This window comes from Canis lupus, chromosome 38 (genome assembly GCF_048164855.1).
Source record: "Canis lupus baileyi chromosome 38, mCanLup2.hap1, whole genome shotgun sequence".
Lineage (NCBI taxonomy): Eukaryota > Metazoa > Chordata > Mammalia > Carnivora > Canidae > Canis > Canis lupus.
This window is the reverse complement of record NC_132875.1, coordinates 23,597,119-23,617,128: the sequence shown is the minus strand read 5'-3', so window position 1 is coordinate 23,617,128 and position 20,010 is coordinate 23,597,119. Positions and strand designations below refer to the sequence as shown.

Sequence of the window (20,010 nt, the reverse complement as noted above, 5' to 3'; positions counted from 1 at the left end):
CTGGACAAGAGATTACTCTAAATGACTTTAAGTCCCTTCCAACCATAATGTTCCCAATGCCAGGGAAATACTGTGTTATTTCCACACTCACTTTTTAGACTGGTGAGCAGGCCCCTCATGGCTCTACACCCACGAGGTGAAATGGGCTGATTGATAGCATTCCATAATAACCACAAGAATTATGTTTGAGTGCTTGCTATGGGGCAGCACTGTGTGCCTTTTATGTGGATTATTTAATTATCTCAAAATCTTGCAAAACATTTTAAATGGGGTCAGTATGATGATCCCTAGTTTATCACTACCCAAACATAAACAGAGACAATAACTAACTTTCTCAAGGTCAAACAGGTAATGACAGTGGAACTGGGTTTTGGGTCTGTCTGCTTGCAGAGCCTGTGCTCTTGATCCCTGGACCCTAAGAGACAAAGAGAAAATGAGCCCTCGTATCCGGAAAGCAAGGCGATATTGTGGCAGAATACTATGTGGCCCTAGACAAGGTGCTTAGCCAGTTTTCCTCTCTGTAAAATGGGGGCAGCATTATCCATTTCCCAAGTTTGTGGGGAGGATCAAACAAAATCATATACAAGGGCCTCAAAAAGAGGAAGACCCTGTGTTTCTCTTGTGAGTCAGGAAGGCCTTAGATATACCCGCTCTCCACAGATGCCTCTGTGCTCTGAGCCAGTGATAGTGTGGTTTCGGGAGAGTAGGTGAAAGCCAGCGTATTCCCTTCTGTTTGAAAAGAGAACGGTCCATCACCCTCAGTGCCCTTCCACCACGGCCTGTACTGCCCTCCTACGCACACACACACACACACACACATACACACACACACAGAGCATGGTGTCCAGAGAGCCCAGTCTATTACCCTCCCTTTGGCCTTACCAGTTGGCCTTGCCAGGTCACCTGTTGTGTTGGGCCAGGCCATCCGTGGGCTCCTGGCTCCGGATGTGTCAGAGGCCACTGTCTGGGATAACTGACCTCTGTGCCACTGGGGCTCCACCTCCATTACCAAGATGGGCCTGAGCTCCGGGTGGCAGCCGCAACCAGACTCCACAGTACTGAACTTCATTCTGCTCCTCCCTTCTGCCTTTCGCACCTGCCTACACCAGCACTGTTCCATTTGCTTTCCTATCTTTGTGTGTGTGTGTGTGTGTAATTTTACTGTGGTAAAATAGAACATAAAATTTAACCTTTTAACCATTTTTAGGTGAACAATTAAGTGGTATTAATTACATTCACACTGTTGTGCAGCCGTCACCACCATCCATTCCCAGAACTTTGTCATCATCCCAAACAGAAATTCTGCACCTGTTGAATGTAGCATCCCAGGGTGCCTGGGTGGCTCAGTCAGTTAAGTGTCCGACTTGATTTAGGCTCAGGTCATGATCTCAGGGTCATGAGATTGGGCTGAGACTAAGTGTGGAGCCTGCTTAAGATTCTCTCTCTCTCTCTCCATCTCCCCTTGCCCCTCCCTACTCTCCTTCTTAAAAAAAAAAAAAAAATAGCACCCCACCTTCTTTCCCCAGCCTCTGGCAACCCTCTACTCTACTTCCTACTTCTGAATTTGGGCCTAGAGTAGGCACTTCATCTAAATGGAATCCTACAATATTTGTCCTTTAGGGTCTAGCTTCTTTCTCTGAATATAATATCCTCAAGATTCATCCATGCTGTGGCAGGTGTCAGAATTTCCTTCCCTTTTAAGGCTGAATAATATTTCACTGTCTGGATAGACCACATTCGGTGTATCCATCCATCTGTTGACGGACGCTGTCTTGAATCAAACCTCCTCATGTATATCATAGTTTGCAGTAATATGGAGAGAACAGTCTCCTGGAAGCAGGAAACTGAGGAGGTGGTGGTGAGTGGGGGGAGGGTGCAGTGCAGTGTGCTGTTTGTAAGCTCTGGTCTGGAGCCTCTTCTGGGGCTTCACCCTTCCCAAGGTCTGTCTTCTCAACAGATAATGTGAGTGACATCCCCTGAACCTGGATGTGCTAGCTGGAGAGGAGAGCGGGGATTAATTGGGGCTAAGACTTTGCTTTGGCCTGCTTTCCTGGGGACAGAAACTGCTGTCACCCCAGGCGTGCTCTGCTCTCGGGATTGTAGGCAAAAGGTCTGTTTGTAGAGCAGTTTTTGTGTGTTCTACGCTTATATTTTTGAGTATATGTGTATTTCTTCCCCTCATCAATCTGTCGTTTCTGGTGTCCTGCTTGGCTTGAAGCACTTCAGGATTTCTGTAGGCCCTGAAATATAACTCTGGGGCTTCCTCTGCTTATTTGTTTGTTTTAAGACTGTATTTGAGAGATAGAGAGAGAGAGAAAGCGTAAGTGGAGGGAAAGGGAGAAGCAGACCCCCCGCCCCGCCTGCTGAGCGGCTCCATCCCAGGACCCTGAGATCATGACCTGAGCTGAAGGCAGGTACTTAACTGACTGAGCCACCTGGGTGCCGCTGGGGGCTTCTTAACACAGGCATGTCCTGTCTTATTTAGTGAGACTTCGAGGTCTGCTAGTTCCCTTTAGGAAGGCCCCCTTCCTTCCTTTCCCTGAAGCTTCCTCACCCTCTTCTGTTCCCCTTTCTGTTGTCCCCCTTTTCTACTCCTTTGGTGCCCCACCAGCTGTGCTGCCTCTGTCTGGACCGCAGTCTATACCCCCAAGGTGTCCACAGGCTAAGAGGATGACACACACTGGCATCATGCATACCTTCAGTGTGTCTCACAGGTACCTCCGGGAGGAAGTAGAAGAACCTATATTAAGCCTCTGAGTTCATCAGGACAGGAATCCCCCAGCTCCAGTGTCCTGGGTGGGGCCTCACATTACCTGATGGTTGACTAGAGGCTGCTTTCCGGTTCTGATTCCTCTACCTTTGCCTGCTGTATAGGACTGTGCAGCACGTAGTATGTCTTAGCTTCTTTCTGGCTCTTCCTGTGGTTGCATGGCCCTCACTGAGTCACATCCCCTTAAAGACCATGTGTTATAAAATTGATAGAAAGTATAATATCATCAGTCCTGTCTACCTTAAAAGGCTGTCCCAAAGATCACACAGAGTGCTTTGAAACAGTGAGGCGTTACCCGGATGTGAGTTCTTACCACGAGCTTCTTTGACTGTCATGAACTTTTCTGCCTTTCTGCTCAGTCTTGCTGACGCCACGTAACAAGGAACCTCAGACAGACCATTCCCCAGAAGGAGCTGCAAAAGTTGGAGATTCTGGAGAAGTCCATGAGTGGGGAGGACCAATGTATTCCTGGTACATAGAGCCCAAGACCCAGACCTAGGACTGGGAAGCATAGGAATGAGGGAGCCGGAGGCACTGGGAGACTCTGAGCGAGAAGCAAGCCTCCTGGGTTGGCTTCCGTGGCTCAATAGCTTCTTAATGCAAAGTCCGTGAGCCTTTGTACATAAAAGTAGTGGCAATCCTCTTAGCTTTCATCAGAGTTGGGCTATTCTCATTATCCTTGGCTTTCAGCTGAGAATTCTAAGGCCCAGGAAAAATGGATTTGGAGGAGGGGCCTTGGAGGGAAAGGCTGCTTGGGAAGAGCTGTTACGGGAGAGCCCATGAGCTGAGAGGGCAGCTCTGGCCTGCAGGCAGAGCTCCGGGAGGGACTGGGGCCATGGGGCTGGCAACTCTGGTACCTCAGCAACTCTGGTGCATCCCCTGGTCAAACTGGATTCACTTCTGGTTTTCTTCCTTAGATATTTCTTAGGGCCTGGGGATCCAAGCCATGTTCCAGGTTGACAGCTAAGTGCAGCTACTAGCCTAAGGCACATTTATAAAGATGTTCAAAAGATGCCCCCTTCAGATGGGTACAGCCTCTAGGTGTATGACCTACCCGGCAAAACTTACACTGTTTCACTCCCAGCCATCTCCTTACCTGGTATCCATGTTCAGAGTGCACTCTGCACAGCTGGAACGCCCTAAGAAAGCTCCCCTTTGCTCCTGGTGTGGGCCTGAGCCACCAGGGAAAGTCCATACTGTGAGTGAACTCTTCCTGGAAGCAGCTTGATGGCTGCAAGACAGCCTGCGGGGCAGAGCCTGGGGGAGTTGGACACACGCAGGGGAACAGGTAAGGGAGAGATCTCCACCCTTCATTTGACATCTGATAACAGATTTCTTGGCCTCCTTGGCCTCTGCCTGTATCCTACTTTTCTATTGTCGATTGCAGAGCCTTTTTGTCCCAATGCCTAGCACCGTGCTTGACTCATCTGTGCTTTGCTATCAAGTGAGGGGGTTTGTATTCTATTTTCCTTAAAGTTCCCTTCATGACTGTGATTCTGGAATTCTATGAGATGTCTGATACAGTTGGTAGGAAAAGCAGAGGGTCTGCTCCCCGAAAAGGCCAGGAACTTACTGGCAAGTGCAACTGCCAGTGATGACATTGGGATTAGGTCTAGCCTGCCTCCTAGTTTGTAGTCGGTCAACCCCCGGCCTCACTCTGCTTTGAGAAGGTGGCAGAGCACACGTGGTACTTAACCTACAGAGGTGCCATGATCACTGCTTCTGGGTGTGGCAGAGTCACCAAGCAGCTCCTTACCATGTCCCCAGGAGGAGCCAAGCAGGCACCAGCTCTGGAGGAGGCATCCAAGGGGTTCTCGCGCAATGCAGATCGCTTCCGGAAGTTTGCAAGGAAATTCCTTGGCCAGGTGGCCCTGCTTCACGGGCAGCCCCTGCTAGGAGGACATGGTAGCATTTTGGCGCTTGACCATGTGCTGCCCCATCTGGCTCCTTTGGAAAAAGAGTGAAAGAGTCCTGCCTGGGGGGCCCGGGAAGGTAGGGTGCTATTGTTGGCATTAAGGATGGCTGATAGGATGGGCTTCAGTTCTGGGGATCAGCACCTCCATACGTCACTTCTGGGGATGGTTGGCTCCCGGCCCTCCTTGCGAGCAAAACTCAGAATCTTTGGAGGTCCTTGCCTTTCCCAAAGCAGCTCAACTTCTGCTCCATTCTTCGAGGTTGGCTGGGCACGTTAGAGAGAGAAGTTGCTTGTCTTCCTATACTTCCTAGGTTTATCTCAGCCCCTGAGAATTGCCTTAATATCCTGTTAAGGGGGCCTTCCACCCCAGCCTCCCCAGAAAGAACGGGAATTGTCAAGACTGTCCAGTTTCTTTCTCCTAGAATTTTCTGTGACCTCCTCAGCAGTTTACCATATCCCCCTCTTGTCTTGGCTCTTGAAACTATTCCCATAGGAAGAAAAGGCAGTTCACCCTCCTACCCCTCTTCAGAGCCAAACCTCTGTTTGTTCTCTCGGAAACCATGGAAACCTGGCCTAAGAGGCCACTTCTACCATCTTGGAAGTTAATGTCCCAAAGCCTCACACTAACAGCTGTGAGCTCTCTGGGCTCTTTCTTCCAAAAGGGGACAAGAGCCTCTGATCTTTCAGATGTGCTAAGAGGAGAACATTTCAGACAACCCAACCCCTTCTCACAAGCAGGTTAGCAATGGGAGTGAGGTGTTCTGTAGAGTCTGGAGTATAAAGACAGGCAACACTATCCGGGAACCCTGAAGAGCATTCTGAAACGTGGTCTATACTTATTTTGCTCCTGCACGTTTCTTCTCCCCCTCCTCACGCTTCCTCAGCTGCTCAGAAGACTGGTGTTGGAGGTGGTTATCTGTTAGCTTCTACCAACTGTTTTTTTTTTTTTTCTTTTTCTTTTTCTTTTTCATCTCCTCAACATGTTTGTCCTTCTTGCTCTGGTGCTACCTTTTAAAGCCCAAATCGGGAATCCAGGGAGCCACAGTGATTAACTGCAGGAGCCCAGTAGAAGGATTCCACAGCCTTAGACGGCAAAGTTTCCAGGCCTCGCTGCCCCGGGACTTCCCCCTCAGAGGAGTCCTCTTTCTCGGCTGCCTACAGGAGGAGGGGGCAGGGAGAGCCGCTGATGTGTCCTCAGCTTCTCCTGGGACTTGGCCGCTTGCACAGGGAGGGTTCAGGGCTGAGACCCTGAAGGGAGATCACTCCCCCACTTCCCCCAGCTGGCCTGCTGAGAAGGATTGTTCTCTGGTGATGGAGAGCTTACTGATTTGGAGCAGCTGGCCAGAGTGTGTGAGCCTGGGGGGGGGGGGGGTACTCCTGTAAGCTTTTACAGAAGCAAACGTTGGGCAGATACTGTAAGACACCAGCAGAGGTCTGGCTCTGGTGGGTCACGGTCCCTCTGGGAGTCCTCGAATCCTCACAAAGTGGTTGGGCAGAAGGCAGCCGTGTCGCCAGGGAGCTGGATCCAGCCTCCAGAAGTCTGTTCCCTACGCATGTGTGCTACACTCCAAATGAAAGTGAAGTGGGAGAATGGAGCTATCTGGTAGCTTGTGGTTGGATAGCACTAGCTGATTGTGTTGGGTTCTTGACTTTTCCACTTCTGTGGGTGCTTTGAGAGGAGCCAGAGTCAGATTGTGGACTTAGGTGCCTTTCCATCTGTCCAGCTCCCAGCCCCTTCCTCCATCAGGCTGTCTTCTTATTTATGCCAGACTGGGAATGCGGCTGAGCATGCTAAACCTAACTTTAGCTTTTAATCCACTGAATAGTCGTACCCTTTCTTTTCTCCCATCTCGTTAGGGCTCCTCACTTCTGGGGCCTCCATGTTGGCCATTTGCCTATATTTCAAGCACAGTTGGATGCTACATATTTCGTTTAGCCAGGCAAGCTGCAGAGGCTGTGGGAGGATGCAGACAGACTCAGAGAGTTCATTCTGTGTGCCCTTGGTCCATTGCCCATGACCCCAGAGGCATGGATTGGCTCTGTGTTGGTGCTCACTGTGACAGCCCCACAAGTGCCCAACTGCTTCTCAGCATGCCACTGCTTGAGCCAATGTGCACTGGACCGGGTTGATCGGTTCCAGAAACTACCACATAAGGAGAATGGAATTCCATCCAATCATGCTGTTGCAGAAGATGTGGAAAAGAGAATGAGAGATTTTGAGACCGAGATAGATGGGGTGGGGGGAGCTGGGAGGGAGGGAGAGAAGAAAGGAAGGAGTCTGGTAGACCAGGAGAGAGGGAGAGATGGGAAAAGTGATATACACACATATAAAAAAATAAAGTGAGAAGCTTGGAAATGAGGTATAGGGAGGAAAAGATGAGATCCAAAGAGTTTGGTGCTGGGTATTTTTTTCTATGATTTCTGGCAGCACAGTGCTTCAGAAATAATCGCGAAAGAATCCTTTTTTGCCACTTCCTACAGGCGTCCCCACTACCATCACCATCACCATAGTTCTCCCAGGCTTTTCTTTGGAGGTACTGCAGTGGTGTTTAAAATACTGTGTGTGGGAGTTTAGAATTGAATGGGTGTTGGGAGAGCTTAAATTCTTTACCTTTGCCTCTCCCTAGTGAGCGAGCAATTTCTGCAATGATAGCTGGTCTCCCTCTGCCTGCACCAGAAGAGCCCTGGGACTGTGACCAGGGGAACAAGAGAGATGCACCAATCCAGTCGGTCTTCCAGGACCCCAAGAGAGAGGAGGGGGATATGGAGCAAGTGGTGAAGAAGTGTTTCTTAGGACTTCCAGGTCACCGATTCTCTCTGGAGATTGAGTCTCCTTCTGGGACATCCATGCTTCTTCTTTCCTTGGAAGGAAATGGAAGCATACTGGAGCAGAGTAGCCTGGTTCATTTATTAAGTCCATGTTAGGTGAGGCACTGGCCCAGGGGCTGGGATAGAGAGGTAAGACAAGCTTTCCGCTCACCTGGAAGAAGAGGACGCAGCACTCTCCACTTTCTCTCCTCTTCCATCAACAATGGCCAGCTGAGGCTGGGTTACTTCTTTGCCTGCCATTTGTGTCTTCAACAATGGGCTCTGTGTCTGTCACCATGGATCTGGGCTTTTGTGAATAGATGTTCTTTCTAGCCCCCCATGATTTTTGGAAGCTTCATCTACCTTGGAGGTCCTGAGACATGTCTGCTTCTCTTTGTCTTTTTATGTCTCTCTCAATAATGGCCACTTAGTTTGAGTTAATATCCTGAGACTTAGGAATAGAAACACCAGTGCCTGGGACACCAGCCTTGTCATCAGCCTACTCACTCTCAGCTGTCCAGGACAGTGCCCCATACCGGACTTTTTCCTCTTCTCCCCCGTCCTCCCTTCTTGTCCTACAGGCACAGTGGGATGCTGATGACAGTTGGTTTGACAGGCTTAGAAACCACAACCACTCTGCTCTTTTGACCCCAAGGTACTGCCAAGACAGATTTCTGTCCCAAGTTTTGACTTTCCCAGCGGGCCTTTGTCAGCTAACCAGGGCTGTCCTGGGGCAGCCAGGGGTGCTTTCCTGATGGAAAAGCAGCAGCTTCCCCCTTCTCCTGCCCTCTTCCCGTCTCATTGGGTGGTTTCCCTTAGTATCTTTCCACAGTTACGGCGGCATCGGAAAACATTCAGTTAGAATCTGAGATGGAAGGAACTGGAACAGTTCGTTGGATTTGCTCTTTTTAATACTCCCCTATTTTATCTGATTAACATACCCATCAGCAGTGGGGTCTTTTTGATCCCTCCTCCTAAGGATATACCAAATCCAAAAGAATCTGGAATAAGGTGGAAAAAGAGGGAGATAAAATCCTGGAGCATCTTTTGTATTCCCTCCAGCTGTTTCTGGAAGGTGACTCTCTCTTACTTGGATGTCATTTAGTGATGCGCAGCCTGTAGCATGTTTGTCAAAGTTGGTACACATATTTGGCTTAGGGGTGTGTGTGTGTGTGTGTGTGTGTGTGTGTGTGTGTGTTTACTACATGGGCTAATTCCTTCCTCTCTCTGGCCCTTCTTGAGCTGCCCTATCACCCACTGCCCATTTCTTTTTTCTTATTTTTCACTTCATTTTGGGTTGGACGAGTGGAGGAAGCAGAAGGCCACAGTGACCCCAGCCAGTGGCTACTCTCTGATCACTCCCCACCTCCTCTCCCAGAAACCTTTCCCATGTGCTGGTGCCTTGAAGACGTGTGTGTCCGAGGAGGAATCAACCTCACTTCTGATTATCTTTCAGCATCTGAGCTTTGAGTGCCAACTCCTTGGTACCAGCTAGGGGTCCTTGGTATCCTGACTACGACTTCCTGTCTTGTGCAGGGTACCCATTCACCCCAGAGCTCCCTGAGAGCTGAGAATTGGATGAAAGTTCTCTGTATAAGTGGGGAAACACGGGTCCCCACAAAGGCACCTCTAGAGTCATTCCCTGCAGACCTCCAGCCAGGGGGATGTTTGGGGGCTCCTTTTCCATGACTTCTGGTGGGATCCTTGGTGTCTTCACCCTGATGACACTGGCAGCCAGTGGGGGCTGTTGGCAAGAGGGTAGGAATGCTGCTGGCGGGCGCCCACCTTTAACAAAAAGACAGGAGACAAAGTGGCTTTGTCTCCTTTTAATATTGTATGTGGTGCAGAGGTGAGAGGACACGAGTTTGGCCTTGCTCCTTGAGGAGCCAAGGCACAGGCCTGTATAAGCGAGAAGCCACACCGCCCCTGCTCGAGATGAACGTATCATACTCTTCACTTCAGCTTTCCCATTCCTGGCTCAAGTCCTAAGCTCTGTTTCCCAGCTATACTCTTTTTGTTCCTGAGGAAGTTGCGGTGGCTTTTTTTTTTTTTTTTTTTTTTTTTTTAAGCTGTATTAGGGGGTTGGGGAAGGAAAGCTTTATAAGTAAAATAATAAAAAACAGACCACTCTGCCATTACAGGCACATAAATAGCTCCACTGTAGCCCGGCTACACACTTGCTTTGCCATAGCAACCTGGAGCGGGTGTTTATAGCAGCCTGTCACCCCGACAGGAAAACAGCTGCTTCTCCCCCAGCTGCACTGGCCATGGCCTGGGCCTGGAGCAGCAGGCAGGACCCCCCAAGGGGGTGCGAGGGTGGGGGGTTGGCGGGGGAGGCTGCCAGAGGTCCAGATGGGCCAGGGCAGGAACACTGGGAGAGCCCAAAGCGGGTGGTGAGTGTCTTGGGTTTGCACATTTCCCATCACGTGCGTTAGGAGCCCTCTGTCTCCTATCTCCTGCTGTGGGCTGCAGGAAACGGGTGCAGAGGGTGCTCAGCTTCCCCTGAACCTAGGAGAGGTTGTTCTGAAGCTCAGGGGTAGCTTGTTTCAACTTTCCAATTAAAACTTGGCTCCCGTTTGCAAGTTCCGGGAGGTCCTCTTAAGTCCATTTTCTCGAGGACTCACAGGAGAGAAGCTTTCCTAGGGAGGATTGTGGGTGCCTCCAGGAAGAGGGGGTGCCCTGAGATGAATGGTGAATGGGAGCAGAGGTCAGCATCCTGGGAGAAGGAAAAGCAGGAGGAGATTTGTGACAAGATCCTCCCGTGCCCCTCTGCTATCAGCCTAGATCCAAGAACACTGCCTGAACTGGGCCCCTGTTCAACGCCCACACAGTACCTTAAGCTGGTGTTGCGGGAGGTGCTCGGGATGTGGTTGTGGAGATGCTTCCTAACCTCTGTGGGGTCCTCAAGGTGTGGGTCCCAGACCAGCCATGGCAGCACCCTTGTTAGAAACATATTCCCAGGCCTGCCCTCACACCCCCAAATCAGAAACTCTGGGGGCAGCAGCAGGGCCCAGCCATAGGTGGTACCCACCCCCGCAGGGATGCTGATGCTTACCTGAGCTTGTAAACCACTGCTCCGAGAAGGGCTGCAAATGCAGGGGACAATGGCTTGTCCACTTTCTAAAGCCCAGGGCTGGCATAGTGGCTGCCGTCGGTACAGTTAGTGAACAGGAAGGGCAAAACTGGGCTGATGGGGTGACATGTTATCAGGGAGTGCCCCCAGTCCCCTTTCCTAATGCATGCCATCCTCTCAGGGGTGGAGCCCTTGCTTATCTGCCTGGAACTTGCAGGGGATGGGTGGGTTGAGGGAAGGGCTGGGGAGGCATGGGGGGTTCTCTGTGCTCTGTATAGGGGAGACTGCCATGAAGTAGAGGGGGGTGATGGGACTGTCATTCAGGCCTGACGTCCATGTGTGGTACCCTGGCTGCTGTCTGGGTCATACAGGAATATTACTCCCTCCTGCTCAGCTCTGGTGGCAGAACAGCTGCCGGCAACACTTCCTTCTGGTGGATGAGCTGTGGCCTCCTTAGTCCGAGGTCAGGGGTCTCCCCACTCCCCTCCGAGGGCTCCACCAGAACCTGACACCTAGGAGCTACCAGATCCTGCTCCAGTACCCAAGGGAGATTGACCCTCCTCTCCCTCTCCACCGGCCTGGCATGACTCCGCGGAAATTTGTTTCTAAAAATAACACAAGATCCAATCCAGCTGCTAAAAAGCCCCTTTGTTCTCTTGGAACCAAAATGTGGCAAAACCACAGAAAGCAGCCCCAAGAAAGGCAATGTATGTTGTCCAAGAAAGTATATGTACTGGACATATGCGTGTTACTACCCAAGGTCTGTGTCCTGTCCCGGTTCTGGGGAGCTGCTCCCTACTTGGGTGTGAGAAGCAGAGGCCCTTGCAAACCCATATCCTGAGCATTCACCATGAGCAGGTGGGAGGCTGCCAGCACCCCTTTCATTAAACAACAGACCTTCTGCATGGCCCTGTCACTCCCACCTGAAATTGGCTCCTGGCCTCTTTAACCAACTGAAGGAAGTGGTCAGTGTTATGGTTCCATCCTCCACATTTTTTAAATCTACAGCTTGCTGGGAATGCTCCCCCACACCCAGTGGGTCACAGGAGGCCACAGAGGTGACCAGGCCAGTATGATTCAGATTATGTGGAAGAGGGTACATTCCCCATGTCTCTGAGTCTGAGGGACTGCCCTTTCTCCTCTTGATGTATTGATGCTATTTTAGAATAGAGCCAGAGGGGTGACACTGCACTCTCAGGCACATTCGGCTTTAGCATCCCAACCCATGCCCTGAAGCTTCCTGTCTTCATCTCGATGGTTCCTGGGGCCTTTGACATGAGCTGAATCTCAGCAAGCCAGATGATTAGGAACAGGCTACCAACCTTGGATCGATTCTTGGTATCACTGTGTAGAGAAAGTTTGTGCTCTCGATGGGCCCTACATTCCCCTGCCCCCGAAGGCATCAGGCCCAAACAGATAAGTTTGGTCATCATTACCATAGCATATTTTAGACAATACAACCCCTATAGGACTGCAAGTTTCCAGGATCATGGTATGTTTTGCTTTTCTTTGTGTGGATCTCAGGTACAGAGCAAGGAGCCTACCATACCATTAGTTCATGGCCCATTTTATCACTGGCCCATGCAAACCAATTTGTGTGCCCACTGTTACCCCCTATCCCACATCTATCCCCTTCTCTGCCCAGGAGCAACATTCTAATGGGCTCACATATATCTCTTTGTTTAAATACATCCCTTAAAATGTCTAGCATCACTTTAGATCATGTGTTTTTGTGTAAGAGCTATTAAAGCACTCCGCTCCACCCCAGTAATATTTCTAAGATCACTAGTGTTGTTGTGTGTACATCTGATCTGGGTTTCTAACTCTTGCATAATATCCCCTATTATCTAGTGCATATATTCTGCCTCTCACTGGACGAAAATCCCAGGTTGCCTTCACCACCAGTCACGTCCCAGTGAACGTCCTTACATGTGCCCCCTTCTGAACTTGCATGATCATTTTTGGGGGGGGGGGGTGCACCCAAGAGTAGGTGATGAGTCCAGGGTGTGCATAGACTTAGTTTTAACTTAGAAGTACAAAGTGACTCTGGAGAAGAAGGGAGAATTCTGGATCCCTGAGGCTCAGGGTTGGAGGGTGACACATTTTCTCCAGAAAGATGCTTTGATTCTGGCACTACATTTCTGCTGTGGAATTGAAGAATCACTCAGCATGGCAGATGGGGAGGAGAAGAGTAAGCCAGAGAATCTCATGTATACTACCTCCTAACTGGGAAGTGATGTTCTCTCTTCAGGAAGGGAGTATCCTCTGGAACCCAGGTCCTAGGAGCTGGCTGCAAATTAGCACCAGGCTCCAGGACCTAGAGCAGGATCACAGGTCACATCATGCCATCCTGTGGTCAACGTGGAGGCCTGGTTTTGGTGCCCTAGCCCCCACTTGGCTTCCTGTCATGGGCATGGCTTTGGGGGATGATGATGGGTGATGCCCACCACATAAACTTTAGCCAACGTACTCTGTCTCCAAATTTCTTCCCACATGCCTCCAAAGGGCCTCAATAGACCGAGAACTCAGTAGACTCAGTAGATACTTAGTAGACTGTGTGTGCTCAGGCCTGCTTCTGCAAGCCAGTGGGCATTGGAGGAGCAACCAGGCAGGGCAGGCACGGGGAGGAAAGGAAGAGCCCAGCACCGTGATGAGGATGGTGGCTGCCAGACCTGAGTGGCAAGAACTGGCAAGAGTGGGCTAGGATCTGGGTCATGGAAATAAGAGGCCTGTAATGAGGAGGGAGCAGATAAACCTCTGTGTGGGGTTTAGACCTCCAGAGAGTAGGGCCAGCCAGGGATGTTTCACTCCAGGCAGCCATATTTTTCATGCCATGTTCAAGTGCTTACTAGATTTTTTGACAGGGCATGGCCCTCTCAGAAGCATGGGAGTGCCTGAAAGGAGAAGTAAAGCTTCGGAAACTGTAGGTGATGGAACAAGAAATGCCGCTTCTGGAGACAGGAGAGAGAGAGAGAATCTGGAGCAGGCTCTGTCTCAAATCACCACTGAGGAGGTGTTTCCCTGACCTGTTTCAGAGCCTTTAGGGCTGGCTCTTGGACAAGGGACAGAAAAGTTTATGTGGACCTTCTCATCAGGCTTTAGGAGATAAAGCCTTTTTCCTTTTTGTCACAGGATTGTCCTTGTCCTTGAAACAGGGTGGCTTGGATTCAGACTAGGGCGCGAATCCTGGCTCTCTGAAGCTCTGTTTCCCTGCCATCAAATGGCGGTGCCCTCCCTACTGGGCTGGTGGTAAGGATTCAGTGAAACAATGCATGTAATGATGGTAAGAGCCACTGCGTGTGGAGCAACCACTACGTATCAGCCGCGTGCTAGGCACTGTATAGCACACACGCATGTGCCTTAGTGTGATTTATCTCTCATTTCCACACAAAGTGCCTACGATGGTATCTGGCTCATTGTGTGCGCTCAACTAACATTTTTTCCTTCCCTTCCAACCCCCCACCTCGTCCCTTCCCTGTTGCTGCAAGTAGGGACGAAAACAGAGCCTCACTTGGGGGAGGGAGCCTTGGGATCAGAGGAGAGAAAGCAGCCCCCTCCCCTCCACTGTAGGTTTCGTTTTTCAGTTTGGTGCCTTCTGTGGTGCAACTGGCCTGCTCCCCCAGCCCCTTCACAGTCTTCCTTCCTCCACCTCTCAGTCCTGCATGACAGTGACCCATGGTGTTGGCATTCCAACCAAAGCATCTCTGAGTGTTCCAAGTCACCTCTGAGCGGAGGCTCTTGCCTGATAAAGAGGACAAGCCAGGGGCACCAGACTCTGCTCTACTGAGCGGCAGCCCTGCTTGCAGCCTGGAGGCCGGAGCTGAGTATAGCCCTTATTATTCCAGGCAGGTCCGGCTGCAGTGCTGAGCCAGCCTGGTTCCCTAACCCCTGGCCCCTCCTGCTTCCTTTCTCCCGTTTCCATTCATACTTCATTTCCCATGCATCGTGCCAGATTCAATAGCAGCCTTTGGCAGGGGCGATTCAGAGGGTGGGTTCCTCTCGGATTATCAAAAGACCCTCCTCTGTCCCCTACACAGGAGCTACCCTTTCTCCTCGTAGTCTGGGGATGGATCTCTTCCTTAGCACTCGGGAAAGTTTCCAAGAGTAAGGGATTCCTTGGACAAAATTGGAGGAAACAGAGTGTCTCACTATTGTTTATGGTTTGGTGGCTTAGGGCATGAGGTTCTTGTCTCTGGCAGCTGTGTCAGAACTTGCTAGCAAGCCTCACTGCGGACTGAGTTACTGTGAAGTGTGGGGTGGTTTGCTTCTCAGGTGTGTATTGGATCCGGAGAGGGTGTGTTTCGGCCCCTGTGATGTACTATAGTTGATTCTGAAAGAGAAAGAGCAAGAGGAAGAGTCAGCATTTTCTCTAAGTGGAAAGGGGTATTTTCTGTACTCCAGAGATGCTGCATTTTAACGGATCTCTTAGATGTTTGTCAAAAAATGAGGAGGTCCAGGCTCCAGGGGAAGAGTAAGGGGGAACAAGAAGAACGCCAGACAGCCAAGGGCGCTGACTTGCCAAAGACTAGATCATTTCTTGCCTCGTCAGACTGCGGTGTCTTCATCTGTGAGGTGGGGGGTTCCCAGCAGTCCTACCTAGAACTGATATGTGACAGTGTTTTCACAGGTCATTCCACATTGCAGAACAGATGTTGCAGGACTTTAGGAAGAAAAACATTGCAATGATTCAGTGATCATGTAAAGTAATACAACTCCTTGCCCCTGAAGGAAGCAGTGGGAGGGTTTGCTCTTCTGTCCTATCATCCTTTACGCTGACAAAATGCTAGGAACTGGGAGTGAGAACATACCTTACCCAGAATGCCCCGAGCTGAATGACTAATCCTGACCTGACAAGAGGTGGTACCTCCCAGGCGTCTTGAGCAGTTGTGTCTGAGGCTGAGGCTGAGGCTGTGTGAGCTCCTCCAGATTACTGTTGCCAGTTGCCTAATAAGGATAGGGGCCAGGCAGCCTCCGCAGTCGCAGAGAGCTCACATGAGAGCTCCGAGAGAAGTATGGGTGCTGCAATGCCTGCGAATTCCAGAAGAACTTCCACAGGGATCCCACCTGAAGCCAGGGCCCCAGCTAACACTGCCCACTTTGACTCTGTGCCGGCAGCTGGGCGCTTGACCTTCTCTGTCTCTAAAGCAACCTGAAGCAGACAAATCTCATTCTTGTCCACATGCCCCATCAGTTTTAATCCTAAGTGTCCCTTTCTCATTGGTTGCCTACGTGAGTGAAAAAGATCACTCTTCTTTGGTATCTTGAGGGGAGGGGTTCAAAGTAAGGAATTCTGACTCAGACTGTCCTTCTTTTCTAGAAATGTAAGGCCGCCTCGCCTAGTGGCATTGCCAATGGTGATAACCCAGCGGGTGGTTATTGCTAATGAAGCTGCCTTGGGATTTTCCTTTTGTGTGTGTGTGTGGGGGGGGGGAGGTGGGAGTTCCCTCTGGCAAGGAAGGATGGAGGGGCACAGGGAGCTTGCCCTGCTTAAAGGGCTCGATCCCAAAAGTTCATTAAGATCAAAGTAAGGGGAACCCTGGGTGGCGCAGCGGTTTAGCGCCTGCCTTTGGCCCAGGGCGCGATCCCGGGTCTCCGGGATCAAATCCCACATCGGGCTCCCGGTGCATGGAGCCTGCTTCTCCCTCTGCCTATGTCTCTGCCCCTCTCTCTCTCTCTGTGTGAGACTATCACAAGTAAATAAAAAAAAATTTTTTTTTTAAATTTAAGATCAAAGTAAGCCTTCTCCCATCACTCAAGACTTACTGGACGCTGGGCATCCTTCATCCCAGATTTCCAAGCACTATTTCTATCTCTCATTCTGGTCCTTTAGCACTTTCTTAGGATGGTGTGAAGAGGTAGGGCTGATTTCTCCCCCAGGTGAAGGTGGGAGGAACTGAGCCCTAAGGAAGGCATGTGACTTGCCCGAAGGGTGCCTGGAAAGATGGTAAACCTGGTTCTGCATCTGCTACCAGGTATTCAACAACAACAACAACAAAGTAGCCTGATGCCCGCTGTGTGCAGGCTACCCTCAGACACTCGGGGATACAACAATGAACAAGATGAGGGCAGACCTTTGCCTTCAAGGGGCATATATTACAGTGGATGGGAAGAGAAAAAAAGTCAAATCTGATTTCTACTTTAGCACTCTATCAGCATAGTTTTCAACATCCTCTTAAAAGGTTAAGGAGTTTCTACTTAAGGGTCAAGATGGGGCTTCTGACTGCTCTGGCCTTTCCCAATGCTTCCAGGCTCAGGCAGGAAGCTGAACTGGTGGGGATAGTCTGCGGTACCACCTCTGCCCCTGTGCCAGTCAGGATGAAAGGACTTTAATGCACTCCTCATATTCCTGCTGGACCTCTGCTCCCCAGGCTACGAGGCGACATCTAAAACAGAAAGGCAGATAAAAAGGGAAAAGAAAGAAAGGCAGTATGATATTTAAAAAACAATAGCAACAACCCTGGTTGCTTAACCCCCTGTAAGTCAGAGTCGCTCTAAAAACCTCTGGTAAGGGACACCTGGGTGGCTTAATGGTTGACCATCTGCCTTTGGCTCAGGGTGTGATCCTGCGGTCCTGGGATCGAGTCTTGCATCAGGCTCCCTGCAGGGAGCCTGCTTCTCCCTCTGCCTGTGTCTCTGCCCTTCTCTGTGTCTCTCATGGATAAATAAAACCTTTAAAAACCAATCACTCGATCAGTAAATCTCTGGTAAAAGGAGGAGGCAGAGGGTGCCACTATGGGAGAGAGGAGTGTAACCAACTCTGTCCCCTGGAACCTGCCAGGAATAGGATTGATGGGAGTCAGCAGGAATTTTGACCACATGGGATTTTTGGAAAAGTAACTAGTAAAAGAGGCAAGCCCTTATCTGAGGGCTCTTGTGCTTCTTTGTTCACCTTCTAGAAGGGCGGGTGTCATCGATGTATTGGAGAAGGACTATCCAGAGCTTCTTGCCACCTCCTGGTAACTGAACTCAAGTCACTGGGGACTGTTTAACCAAGGCTGGACCCCATGTTTGTTCTGGTGCTACAGTCAGAAAGCGCCCCTTCACAGTTTATTTTTAGTCCCTTCACATTGAAATGATGTGGGGACATCTGGGTGGCTCGGTCGGTTAGGCGTCTGACTCTTGATTTTGGCTCTGGGCAAGGTCTCAGGGTCATGGGGTCAAGGCCCCATGAGGCTGCGCATGGAGAGTGGAGTCCGCTTGGGATTCTCTCTCCTGCCCATCCCCCGCTCTCTCTGTCTCAAATAAATAAGCAAACAAATAAAATAAGTGGCTGATGCGTGGCAGTGGGTCCCACATGACTCATAGGAGCTGCTCTCTAAAGCCCAGGACAGGGCCCAGGTGAGCCTGGCCACCTCCAGCCCTCTATCTCCTCAGCTGTGCATGGCTCTGTCACTCGCCCTAGTCAGAGGGGGAGCACAGGCCTCTGTGAGGGGAGAACTGCTGATCTGAGACCATCTGGTGCCCACTCACTCACACACCAGCTGACACTACTGTCCGCTGACCTTGCCAGGACCCTGGGCTCGACCCGAACCAATAACCATCTTACCCCTGCCACCCCAAAGAACTTGAAGAGTCATATGCTTCAAACTCTCTTCCTTCTCCTCAGAGGCCCTTCTGTCCCCTTTATGTAAAAAGGCTCCACCCTGTATCTCCAATTGCCAGAGCACTTTATTCTCCCTTCTTGGACAGAATGAAACTTTTCAGAGGGGTGGGGCTTAGCTCCGAGATCTGAATGCAGTACCTGGCCTGCTGGCCGCCGCAGCAGGCTGCAGGATTCCCCTACGGCCGGCGACTGAGTATTCTCAGGGGTCCCAGAAGATTTGGACATCATCTACCGGGCTTTCCTCCTGGTCTGTAATGTGTGTGTCAGGTACGGGGTGCTGGGTATGGGTGCAGGGTTCCGGGACATGGGTGGCAGACTGACAGGCCGGCCTCCAGATCACTCTGGTCCAGCCTCCTCTTCTGACCTCTTCACCCCAGTTAGAGGCAAAGGTCATGCTAAAGGATTTCATAGTGAGGCCCTCAAGTGAACAGACAGGGAGAGCAAGAAACTCTTGGAAACTTATTTCCAAGTTTCTGAACCTGCCGGATTCATGTCACCTGGCTCAAGAGCAGTATGATGGGGGGATTGGGGCGTATGTGACGTCACTTCTCTACATGGCAGTTTACAGCTGCTGGGGCCTCCTGGGGAGGAAAGGGCCCCTCTGGAGTCCTTTCACTTAGCTCAGGCCTCAGGTATCAGCTCAGCTCGGGCATCAACTGTCACCTAAACCCTCGTGCTAGAAGGAGTACCTCTTGCCCTCACAGATGCTGGATCCTCACGGCCTCTCTAATCGTTTTTGTCTGTCTTTGAATCTTTATTCCAGAGACCTAGTTGCCGGTGGTATCCAGGGAGCCCTCCTCTTCCTCCTCCTCCTCCTGCCGCCTCTCTACCACTGCAGTTGCTGGTTGTTGCTAAGGTGACCTCCATGGTAACATGCACATCCTGTTTACACCTCCATCTGGGCGAGCTGGTCTAAGCTAGGAACCTACCTACCCTGGACAACCACTTCCATCACGGCCCGGGGACCCCAATCCTCGTGTCGCGTGGTCCGGCTTCCACTCAGTTCCCCCGTCCTCTTCCTCCTCCCGCTGCCGAGCTCCCCACCCAAGAAAGGATCGGGGCAGGAGGCCCCTCACGCAGGATAGAGTCCCATCGCTCTCCTCACTGGGTTCCCAGAGAAGCCAGAAGTAAGAAGAAGTGAGGCAGGAAGGCGGGAGTTCCCGGTCAGTTGAAGGGAAGCCCCACGTCTTCTCTGGTCGAGGAGCCGGGTAACGGGAGGCAAGATGACGAACCCAACAGAACATGCTCTGCTGGCCAACTCGACGGTTGAGAGCCGTGAAGGGGACTTTGGCTGCACCGTCATGGACCTGAGGAAGCTCATGGAGCTGCGTTCCACTGATGGAGTCGACCAGATCAATGTGCACTACGGAGGCGTCATGAACCTCTGCAGTAGACTGAAGACCAACCCCGTGGAAGGTAAAGGCCGTGTCGGGGGCGGGGACCAGGGCAAGATGACCCGTGTCCGAAACGATTGCTTTCCCAGCTCCTGGAGGAGGCACTGGGAGACCCCACTGGTGTGTATCTGTGTCTTTTGAGAGAAATGCAGTATTGGAAGCACTGAAGGGTGAGGCCGTGGAGAGCCATGTCCTTCCTAGAGGTGGTGCTCTCTGAAGATCGTCCATTCTTCCTTTTTCTCTATCAAGGTACAGAAAGGAGACTATGTATTTCGATTTTATTATTTTTTTAAAGATTTTATTTGTGTATTCATGAGAGACAGAGAGAGAGAGAGAGAGGCAGAGACACAGGCAGAGGGAGACGCAGGCTCCATGCAGGGGGCCCGACGTGGGATTCGATCCCGGGTCTCCAGGATCACGCCCTGGGCCGAAGGCGGATGCTCAACC

At 51.0% G+C, this 20,010-nt stretch overlaps 1 protein-coding gene and 1 long non-coding RNA gene across 9 annotated transcripts in view; one reads left to right on the top strand and one right to left on the bottom strand.

Annotated features, from left to right (window-relative positions):
- The window catches only part of ATP2B4 (ATPase plasma membrane Ca2+ transporting 4), a 98,655-nt gene that overhangs the window by 26,121 nt on the left and 52,524 nt on the right, over nt 1-20,010 (top strand). For all 8 annotated transcript variants that reach the window (XM_072814860.1, XM_072814859.1, XM_072814857.1 and 5 more), the window contains one exon: nt 18,933-19,585. In XM_072814860.1, the coding sequence (XP_072670961.1) occupies nt 19,393-19,585 (193 nt within the window). In that variant the 5' untranslated portion in view covers nt 18,933-19,392. The remainder of the gene's footprint in view (nt 1-18,932; nt 19,586-20,010) is intronic.
- Nucleotides 14,708-19,078, bottom strand: LOC140626953 (uncharacterized). The gene is made up of 4 exons (XR_012025912.1): nt 18,859-19,078; nt 16,860-16,949; nt 15,108-15,226; nt 14,708-14,896 (listed from the first exon to the last, which is right to left on the bottom strand). It is a non-coding gene; the product is annotated as an uncharacterized lncRNA (long non-coding RNA).